The sequence below is a fragment of the Juglans microcarpa x Juglans regia genome, chromosome 4D, assembly GCF_004785595.1.
Source record: "Juglans microcarpa x Juglans regia isolate MS1-56 chromosome 4D, Jm3101_v1.0, whole genome shotgun sequence".
Classification (NCBI taxonomy): Eukaryota; Viridiplantae; Streptophyta; class Magnoliopsida; order Fagales; family Juglandaceae; genus Juglans; species Juglans microcarpa x Juglans regia.
Window position 1 is genome coordinate 17,265,513 of NC_054600.1, and position 11,421 is coordinate 17,276,933.

At 36.2% G+C, this 11,421-nt stretch overlaps 1 protein-coding gene across 1 annotated transcript; it reads right to left on the reverse strand.

The window, feature by feature from the left end:
* Positions 1 to 8,509: 8,509 nt before the first annotated feature.
* On the reverse strand, positions 8,510 to 9,204 carry LOC121260169. Its single transcript, XM_041162013.1, has 2 exons — positions 8,733 to 9,204; positions 8,510 to 8,650 (listed from the first exon to the last, which is right to left on the reverse strand). The coding sequence occupies exons 1-2, from the start codon at positions 9,048 to 9,050 to the stop codon at positions 8,510 to 8,512; spliced, it is 459 nt and encodes a 152-aa protein (XP_041017947.1). The 5' UTR covers positions 9,051 to 9,204.
* Positions 9,205 to 11,421: the final 2,217 nt, after the last annotated feature.

Below are 11,421 nucleotides of genomic sequence, written 5' to 3' on the forward strand. Positions count from 1 at the left end.
TATTAAAAACTTTTGTGACCAAATAAACGAAAGTCATTTGTGTCCGGAAGAGGTAGAGAATGCACTGTGTAATGTCATTTCCGAAGTAGGTTTACATTAAGGATTAATTATCCTAGTTATGGTATGAAATCAAGATTAATTCTCTCAAATATTTTTAAAAAATTAATAAATGGACTTATTAGATATTTTAAATAGATGTATTTTAAGTATTTTCAATAGATGTATTTTAAATTATTCAAATGAATTCATTTATTTTCCTGATATTCTTTTATTTAGGTATTAACATTATATTTTTAAAATTTCTAATATCGCTTTGTTAGAAACGTGATGATCCATAAAACTTTTCCCTCATTCATGTCTTTGCTGCTGCTCACACTAATGAGCATAGTGAGTGGATGGATCCTGTCACTGCAGATAATTATGTAAGCAGTGTTAATTTTGTTAAATAAATTATTTATGTAACATTTGAATAATTTATTTTTTATTTCTATTTCTTTTAATACGATACTAATTATTTACGATCATTACCTTTCAAATTGCAGGCAAAAATGATGGAGATGCAGTCGACTTTTGGGAAATCTTCTCTTAGTGACATAGACATATTCATGCAAGTGCTCGGGCCGCAGTCTAGTATAGCAAGAGGTTTGGGACGATCTATCAAGCATAGATGTTCATCCTCCTCAACCTCATCGGCTTCACAAATTAATAATTTTACGACAGATTTAGAAGCTGCACGGCGTGAGAATGAGTATATGGGGTCGAGGCAGCAAGAGTTAGAGTCTCTCTTAGAACGACAGTCTCATTTACAGACGCGTTTGTAGGACTAACAGAGAGACTAGGAGGAAAGAATACGTAGTGAAGTGCAAGAGCAAGTGCAACGGGAAATGATGGTGCAAATGGAGCATGTTATATCGTTGCAACAGAATCGCGGTGGACGAGGGAAAAAGAAGAAATAAATATTATCAGTATTTGTGGCTAGTTTTAATATCTAATTTTGTCCTTTTATAAGACATTGTTACTTGTTAATTGATGGTATGCAATATGATACAATTGGTATTATGTTTTTAAATTTTATGAAATTAGTATTTCTGATAGTTATGTTCGAATGTAAATTAAAATCGTTCGAACGTTGGTTCACATTCGAACCAACGTTCGAACATGAATTTATAAAATTCGATAGTAACATTCGAACGTACTCACACTCAAATGACCAAACCGTTCGAACGATTAAACGATTAACGTTCGAACAAATCTCCGAACGTACCACTTGCATTCGAACGCTCCATCGTTTACATTCGAAATAACGTCCGAACGTTAAGCGCGTTACATTTGAACATTTCTGTTTACATTCGAACAAAAATTTGAACGTTTGTTGCAATTAACGTTCGGATGAATAAACGTTCGAACGTAACTATGATACGTTCGAACTATAATCAACGAACGTCAAATTCTCTCATTCGAACTCCAATCGGTCGGGTTAACGTTCGAACGTTTATTTTGACGTCTGAACGTTACTTTCTGTGACAGTTTTCAACCGTCACAAAAAATGGATCGTTCGAACGTTATACCAAACGGAACACCTCCAACCGTCACTAAAAATATTTTTTGTGACAGTTGAACAGTAAACCGTCACCAAATGTATTCTGTGACGCACTTTAGGTGACGGTCGTGGTGACGGTTTGCCATTTTTTTATGATGGTTTCCTCTGTCACAAAAGACACATTCTGTTGTAGTGAATGGATAGATAACAAATGCATGAAAGCGTTTTATTCACTCGTACGCACATAAAATGAATTAGTATTCATTTGTGGAATTTTTTTTATTGATTGTAAAATTAAGTACGAATTAATTAATTAAGGCAGAAAAATCATTCCATAGTCTTGCATATAGGCTGGCAAATGTTCTTGCAATCAAGGTGCATGTCTTTGGCATATTTGCCCAAAACCATGCACGCGTGGAAGCACTTTCGGTAGCATTCCGGGTCCATTCTCATTCGAATGGCTTCTCCAACCTGCAAATACGCCGCCATAACCATCATCACGCTCATCAATAGCACTGCTGAACTTTTGCTAAATATTAACGCCATCATTTTCCTCTTGCTTTTGGGCTATGGATCGAATGCTGCGCGCCCTTAATTTATCAATACATGCATGCATGTGAGCTAGCTGCTTTATTGATTAACGCAACTGCATATATGCGTGCATGCAGGAAAATGATCGAACACGTACGTACGAGGTGGTTTTATCCAAGTAATTTATATCCATTAATTAAGCATGAGAAATGGGAAGTTGCGCGCATGCATGGGACGATACATGAGTAACTGATCATCAACAATTGAACGTAGTACGGGAAGATTTGGCTGTCTTTGTGGTGCAAAGGCAAATGCGTACAAACGGCCAATGGTGTAAACTCAGTACTATCGAACGAACCTAAAACAATCGTTGATATCTAACCTATGAAAAGTCTTTAAGTCATGGGTACGTACTAAGCATTTATACGATCGATTCCATTCGTTAATGTCATGGAACTAAAAAAAAAAAAATGGTTTTTTTTCTCTCTATTATAATTATACGTATATACCCTCAATGAAATCGGATCATTCATAATTTTTTTCACTTGTAAACCATTAAATTTGTAGGCGAAACAAACTTCTGAGCAACTTTTTGTGTCATGAGACTAAACAATCGTATGAGCATAACTAAAAACAAAATTACAAACTAAAATGTACAAATTATATTCTTGTTTTTCTTGTCTACATGGTAGCCCTTGGGCATGTCACTGTTTTTTTTTTTTTTAGGTTCTTTTAAGGATGAGTGACAGATCAGGCAAAGGGAATCAAATTGGAATCATGTGATGTTCACAATGCATGAGTCATGGTGGCCTAGGGGAATCGTGAGTGACGACCAAGACTTTCTAGGCTTTGTGTAGTTTTTTTTTTTTTTTTTTTTTTTTTTTTTTGTATTTAAGCCCATGAGAGTTCGGCTTCTTAAGGAGTTAGGGCTTTAAAGGCCAAAGGAACTAGGGCTCATGCCCAACTTCAATTCTAGCATGTCACATGTCATCCAATGGAACTATGTCTAGGACTTGATGAATCTAGATGGAAATAAGAAAGTGAGGTAAGAAGAAATTAGGGTTTGGCTTACACGCCTACCATAGGGGACCAATTATTTCTTGGCATGTGTCATGAATGCATGAAGATTTTTGCTTTTAGGAAGAAGCTTTTTGACACGTCACTATGGGAAAGAGATTCTAGAAGAGAATGATTGGGTTATGAAAAAGTGGAACTTAGGGAAGGCCAAGAGACTAGCCATGGATGGCAACCATGGAGAAAGGAGGTTTGCCTCTTTGCCATGTGTCATACATGCATAAAGGTAGGTAAAAAAGTTGTCTTGAAAAAGGGCAAGATCAAGGTTGGAGGAAAGACTTACACGGCTAGGAATTCTAGAATAAAAATCTTGTGTAAGAACATCTTGAGGTGGACGGCTAGGGCGAGGTTCTTTCTGCAAGAAGGGATCAATCACATGCTTGTTCAAAAGTGTGGTGAAAAGATCTCCTAGTGAAGAGAGGGTTTGGCATTCCATGCACACACACACTCCTCACATGCGACTTGGCACTCATGCACACATGCAAGAGATTGAGGAATATTTGAGTTTGATAAAAGACCTTATAGCCACAAGATATATTGAACAAAGACATGAAATGGAGTGCAAAAGAGGAAGGGAGCTTCTATTTTGGAGGAAGAAGGCGCCACATGCAAAAATGTGCTTTTGGGTTTCCAACTCAATCAAATGATGAGTTAGAGGAAAAGGTCATAGGGCTACACGCCACTTGGCATCCATGCATGAGTTTGGCTCATGCAAGAAGCTTTTGAGTGTCTATAAAAGGGAAGGAGCAGAAAACCCTAGGACCTTTGACCATTTTGTGCATTGCTCTTAAGGGTTTCGATCATCACCATTTCCTCCAAGTTTCTATCATTTTCTCACTAGCCAAACACTCCACAATATTTTCTTCTCACCCAAACATCATTTTGAGAATAAGCAAAGTGAGGAGATACTTTCAAGAAGAGAAACCTGGAAGGTATGAAGCTAACCTCACCTTTCCAACACACATAAATGCACGGCTTCAAGGGAATAGAGTTTCGGTTTCTAGCAAAATTAATCTAGAACTTATGCTCTAACACCCACATACTTGAGCTAGAAGGAGTTAGCTTATGTTTTGAAAGGTTCTTCCATATGAACCCATGCCTACACTCACATGGTTAGATTAGGGTTTTCAACAAAGAAATATAAATGTAACCCTACTTGTTTTAAGCCTTAAAGCATGGTGTTTTTGAAGTTAAAGGCCACGGCTCTAGTGTTTCTATGAGCTAGGGTTTTTGTTGTAGTTAAGTTTTGGATTCAAGGAAGAAGGGTCCGAAAGTTTTAAGTCTTTTTCTTGGAAAAAGATGTCAAGAGTACTACACTTGAACACAGGGGTTAGGATTTTCCTTGGATGATGATTCTAACTACTACAACATGTGATTTTTCAGCTTGCTTGGTATATATATATATATATATATATATATATATATATATATATATATTCCAGATTTTTGTAGGTAAACCTCTAACTTGTACTTAGATATTTTATGTATATGTCATGAGAACTTGTTGGTTGATTCAGTTTTATGTGGTTTTTCGTGACTTTGATATTCTTTCATGTGCTATGAACTTCTTTTCATATGATTATTTTAAAGCATGATATAGAATGGTCCATGGAAGGTGTGTTTGTTATGAAAAAGGAGTAAGAAGCCATGCTAGGGTTTTGCTTCGTACTATGTTGTTTGTACATGAATGTTTGTCACTTAACCGTTTTTAGCATGGGATTAAGTTCATGAAAATGTTTTCCATGACCACTAATGGTTTCGGCCATTCATGAGTTCTCTTTAATAAAGGTTTTGCTCAATACATTAAAAGATTATAAGTTCATGAAAATTGATTGAAATGCATGATTTTCAAAATATAAGAGGTTTCAGCCAACCCCATAGATGAAGTATGGTCATTAGTGTTTTAAGTTTAATGAGTTAAGAATGATTCTTGGTTATATTAGGGTTTGTCTGTTTCGGCCCTTATATGGTAAACATTGGAACATATGCTTCTTGGTTGATGTGAATGCCTTCAAATTTTAATAAATGAACATGTTCGCATGTTCTAATATTTTCAAGCAGTAACGCGCATGAATGTCATATGGTTATGAAGAAGCATTTTCAGCATTTCATGTGTCTCATAAAATTTCTAAGTTTTATTGCCATGCCACAAGCATTGAGATTGTGAAAACCCTTTGAAAGGAAAAGAGTCTTTTTAAAAGTAAAGTTTTTATCACAACCCCCAATGCTGGGACGGGGGAATGTTATAGTGGAACTCCTCTGTCCTCTCAGGAGTGTTTAAAATGGAGGGATACACCCCGGGTCGGTGAAGTACTATCGGCAGATCTCAAATGGTTCCTAAAAGAAAATGACACAGGGGCAAGATCGCACCTAAAGCTAGTAGGTGCACCTACAGTAAGGGCGAATTACAAATTGCCGTATATGAAAAATAAGACGTAGTCACCTTGGTCAAAGTGGCCAATGGTTGATGTGGTAACTAGTGGGGAACACGTAGTGCATAAGAGAGCCGTGAGGTATCCAAATATATGTTATAAGTCAAGAAAGACCTTGAGCTCATAAGTATGTTAAAAGAACAAGTATAAAATGAAGAAAGAATGTTTATGAAAGAAAAGGTTATGAAAGTCATGTTTTAAGCGGTGTCTTTTTGAAAGGTCAAATGGATAAGTAAAGTCTCATATCCATGCATTCATTGTTAAGTTTGCTTTCATATGCTTATGATATCTATTACATGTTATTTGCTTACTTATTGAGATTTTTCGAAATCTCACTATTATATTTTCTCCACTATCATTCCCCTACTCGAAATAGTAGAAGTCATGACAGGAACCCAAGAGGGCACTAAGGACGAAGCACAAGAGGACAACACGTCCTCCGAAGAGGATTGTGCCTAAAATAGTCTTAGGCCCAATCGAGCCTTCTATTGTGGACCACCTAAAAGTCTATTGATCGAGCAATTGCCGAGATACTACAAGATATTGAGAAGCTTAAAAGATCTCATAATCGGGATAAGGACTGGGCTTTAGAAAAGCGCGTGAAGCCCGAATCTCACTAAAGTTAAAGACTTGTGTTATGGGACCATTTTTGGGAAATGACTTTCTACTTAACTTTAATGTTTTGGTCTTGTGTTTTTGGGAGTTCTTTGGAAACTCATAACAACTATGATGACTCTTATGGATTATGAAGTACTTTTGAGATTTTATGTTTTTTGGTACCATGACTATTATTCTATTATTTGACTTAAATTGACTTTCCGTTGCGATATACTGCATACTGCTAGTTATCATTAAGTTCATCGCATCTTATCTATCATGTATGAGGGGCAGGTAACCCTGGTGCTGCATGTCCCGGCATTTCAGTTTCCGACAAACCTCAAAGGGGGGGCTGCGGGCACCACAATGAGGAACTAAAAGACAAGGGTTTTACAAGAGGTAGCCCAAGAAGCTAGCCGGCCTCGTCTAGAAGAGGCAAGATCATATATAGTATGTAATGTCCCTACCAAGATTAATGCCTAGCTAATGGAGTAGGAAAGACAAGGTGACACTACTATATATCCATAAAGGTAGGGAAAATCAAAACATTAATTAGAATGAAGTTTTGAAAGGATTTAATGAGCGTGACAAGATATGCATAATAAGGAGCACTATGATCACATGGTCCTTAGAACATTGATAACAAAGAAAAACGGAAGGTATATCATTAACTAACACTACAAGATATATAGTACTTAATTAAATATGCTTCAACAAGATCTCAACAACCAAATTCAGTCTTTAATTTGTACGAAATAATAAGTAGTCTTGTTTTATTTATATTATATATTTATAAGATAAATAAAATGAAAGAATTAAGTTCAACTACTTGTTGAGATAAGATATATAGATAGCGGCGTTACAATAAACACCGCTGCTAGTATGCTGTCGGCGCATCATATAAATTAGCGGCATTTATTTAAACGCCACTAATAGTACATTAGCGACACATTGAATAAATTAACGGCATTTAGCTAAACGTCGCCACAAATTAAAATAGCGGCATTACCATAAACGCCGCTGCTATGTTGTCGGTGCATCATATAAATTGGCGGCATTTATTTAAATGCCACCAATAGTTCGTTAGGGACACATTGAATATATTAACGGCATTTATCTAAACACTACCACTAATTAAAATAACAGTGTTACCATAAAAACCGCTGCTATTACATTGCTAGTGCATTATATAAATTGGTGGCATTTATTTAAATGTCACTAATAGTACGTTGACGACATGTTGAATAAATTAATGACATTTATCGCCACAAGTACGTTTCCACCGCATTGCATAAATTAACGGCATGTAAATGCCGCCACTAGTTCATTGCCAGCGCATTTTTTAAATTAACAACATTAATATAAATGCAGCTATGAATACGTTGCAAGGGCATTGCATTAATTAATGGCATTTAGAACGCACCAATAATATGATATACCACAATAAAAAAATATAATATATAAATTAATAATAAATATTATATAATGGGCCATTATTCATATAATTAAAAGATTACAAATCAAATCACATGAAAGTGCTTCTTCATGGATAATTCTCTGTGTTAAAGGAATAATAGATGAAGTGGCAAATGTGATTGGGAATGAAGCGGATATATATATGTTAAAGGTTCTAAACAGTAATGTATGTTAAAGGAAATGAAGAGTAATATTTTTTGAAAGGAAATGAAGCCGATATTTTGCTGCAAAAAGAAAACAAGAAATCAATACAACGTGCACATTGCTTAAAACACCATATTCACTAATGTTTGCATAGCTGAATAAGGTAGCTAGGATGTAAGTAAAACACTATTTCAATCTGATCTCCAATGGCAGCAGCTGAGATTAAATATTACTAAATGTAAATTGCTTGCAGATGTGTTGTACAAAAGTACAAGACTAGGATCTACTTTTAACTTCCGTTAAAAATATTTTCATGTAACACTTACAATTACTATCGTTCTCTCTCAGCTCCAATCATTCATTCTTGGTTGCCCTTCGGCTTCTTTGAAGTTAGAAAATAAATCAGATAAAAGAAGAAAAACTTAAGTTATTAATAATAAATTGGAATTTAGGCATACATGTTGATAAATTCAGAGAATCAGTAATATGCTAGATGGCAGGCATGGAATAGATCCCAACTAATACTCCAAATTGTTTATTTTCAGTCTAGATGGGAATAGAAAACATGAGTCCTCACCCTCTATTTCTTTCTAATACACAAATTACCTATTTACTTCAAACTTGTTAACATAAACATAAAAAACAAATACAAACAATAAAGAAGTTAGCAATGGCAACATAGGACCAACCATTTCATTTACCTGTTCAATGTTTCCTACCCTAGTGAAGGCATTAAGAAAACATTCGATTCGTCCTGCCGCTTATTAGCATATTCCATGGCTATTCCCTCCCTTTCAGCCCACTGAAATGCAGGAGGTTCTGACCCACCATGCAGTCCCCCAGAAAGTTCAACAAACTACATCAACAAACAAGCATGAACATAACGAAGCAAAGCTTGATGAAGAGCATGGACATATGAAAAATGAGAGAGGAGTTACGTCTTCATAACAATTTCTGCAAAGTCCATGAGAGCAGAACCAAACAGGGACTGTGTGACGGAGACTCTCCATGAGAGCAGCTACGAAGCGGCGGCAACGTGGCTGGGAGGCGGTAGTGTACTGTGGAAGGGAGAAATATTGTGATGAGAAAGAGAGAGAGAATGGAGAGAGAAAGCATGATGTGAGGGAGTTTACGCATAGAGCGACGTGGGAGTTACGGACGGTGGTGCTGAACATGAACTGGGCAGTGGAGGCTTGTTTTCCGGCGTCTTCTGTTGCTGTTTGCAGTGGCGTCATGGCCCAACTGCAGCAAGACATGGGCCTCGATTGGTTTGGAGAACAATGCTCTATTCTTCTTGCTTAAAACAAAGGTTGCAGGTTCGGTACTTTTATGCAGGTGGTTGCTGGTTCTTGGCATCTCACATGTAGCTTCTGATGCAGCTTTCCAAGTAAGGAGGGTGGTGGAGTTGGTTGGAGGGACTTCCGTTGTGCATGAGAGGAATCGGCTGCATTGGGCGGTGGTCATACGCGGCTATGATCTGTCATGGCACTTCTCGTGATGCGATAGCATGGAGTAACGATTTGAGGCGGAGGCTCAAGGCGGTGCTTGGTGGTTCTTTGGAGCAAGATGGCAGTGGAGTGGAAAAGCTGTGGCAGTGGGTGGTCTTGTCCGGTTCTCCTCCAATTAAGGTTGACGTGTTCGTGGGGCTGCATCTCGTTGGTTGACGGCGTGTGTGTGGTGTCGGAAAATGTTTGTCACAAAAACATTTTTCGGCGAGTACACTTCACCGGAAATATAATATTTGTCCGTTAAACTTATTTGTGGCAATCAAAAGCTCTATTTCGGCAACAATAACCCGTCGAGAATATATAATAGTGACGATAATTCATAATCGTTGGAAAAAAAGATTTAGTCATTTTTGGCGATTTATTAACCTTTTATGACTATATATATCGCCGCAATTGACTTTTCTCAACAATTTAATAGTAAACAAAAATGCCATTTTCGTCATTTTTTGAGATATTTGAGACGGACTAAAATCTTCGGGAACCTATTTCTGCATGAAAACTAAATTACCTACCGAGTGTATCATTGACTTGGAACCTGTTTCTCTCTGCCCGGTGGTTGTAGCTCATAGAGGGGAATAAGACCCACCCATCTCTTTGCCTACACAGAATTAATTTGTACGCAAGGGAAGAGGGTAGAAAAGAAGAATGGAGAACAAAGGAAAGGAAGATATGCGTCTGAAATTCCATAAGGGAACGAAAATAAAGAAGATCATGACCATTGGAGATGTATATATGAGGCCAGAGACAAATGATCGATTCATGAGGAGGCTTCAAGCAGCAGCATGGAAGTTCTCTAACACCAAATGTGGGGTACGTTATATGAATTATGGAAAATTTTGACGAGGTTTAGATAATTTATTTTGATATGTATTGTTTATGCAAATAGATAAGCAGATTTGAAAAGATGTTAGAATTTAATTTTTTAAGATTAGTTTTTGTTTTGATATTTTTAAATTTTTAAATATTTTTGTATTTGGATAAAAAGTTAGAATAATCTATGTTTTTAAAATTTAAAAATGTTTAGTTTAAAATTTTCAAAGATATCAAAAACTTTTGTGACCAAATAAGTGAAAGTCATTTGTGTCCAGAAGAGGTAGAGAATGCACCGTGTAATGTCATTTCCGAAGTAGGGGTACATTAAGGATTAATTATCAAAGTTATGGTATGAAATCAAGATTAATTCTCTCAAATATGTTAAAAAATTAATAAATAGACGTATTAGATATTTTAAATATATTTATTTTAAACACTATAAAATTTAATTATTTGTTTGAATTATTCATACGGATAATCCTTAAAATTTTAAGGATTAAGAAAAGAAATGAATAAACTCGTAACAAACATCTGCAAGTATAAATAAAATCTATTTAACAATGTACATATGTATTTATTTTATTTATATATATATATATATGTATGTATATTATATCACAAGTACTTAATACTGTGCAACACAACAACAAAAAGGCAGACACAATATAATGGATAGATAACAAATGCATGAAAGCGTTTTATTCACTCGTACGCACAGAATTAAATGAATTAGTATTCATTTGTGGAATCTTTTTTTATTGATTGTAAAATTAAGTACGAATTAGTTAATTAAGGCAGAAAAATCAGATCCATAGTCTTGCATATAGGCTGGCAAATGTTCTTGCAATCAAGGTGCATGTCTTTGGCATATTTGCCCAAAACCATGCACGCGTGGAAGCACTTTCGGTAGCATTCCGGGTCCATTCTCATTCGAATGGCTTCTCCAACCTGCAAATACGCCGCCATAACCATCATCACGCTCATCAATAGCACTGCTGAACTTTTGCTAAATATTAACGCCATCATTTTCCTCTTGCTTTTGGGCTATGGATCGAATGTTGCGCGCCCTTAATTTATCAATACATGCATGCATGTGAGCTAGCTGCTTCATTGATTAACGCAACTGCATATATGCGTGCATGCAGGAAAATGATCGAACGCGTACGTACGAGGTGGTTTTATCCAAGTAATTTATATCCATTAATTAAGCATGAGAAATGGGAAGTTGCGTGCATGCATGGGACGAGACATGAGTAACTGATCAACAATTGAACGTAGTAAACTCATAGTTAATCTCTTCCTAGCA

Bases quoted from the DNA above. Each gene is read 5' to 3' on its own strand.
- LOC121260169 (XM_041162013.1), bottom strand. From the start codon at position 9,050: ATGTCTTGCTGCAGTTGGGCCATGACGCCACTGCAAACAGCAACAGAA. The intron at 8,651-8,732 runs GTAACTCCTCTC...TTGTTGATGTAG, and splicing joins GCAGAAATTGTTATGAAGAC to TTTGTTGAACTTTCTGGGGG.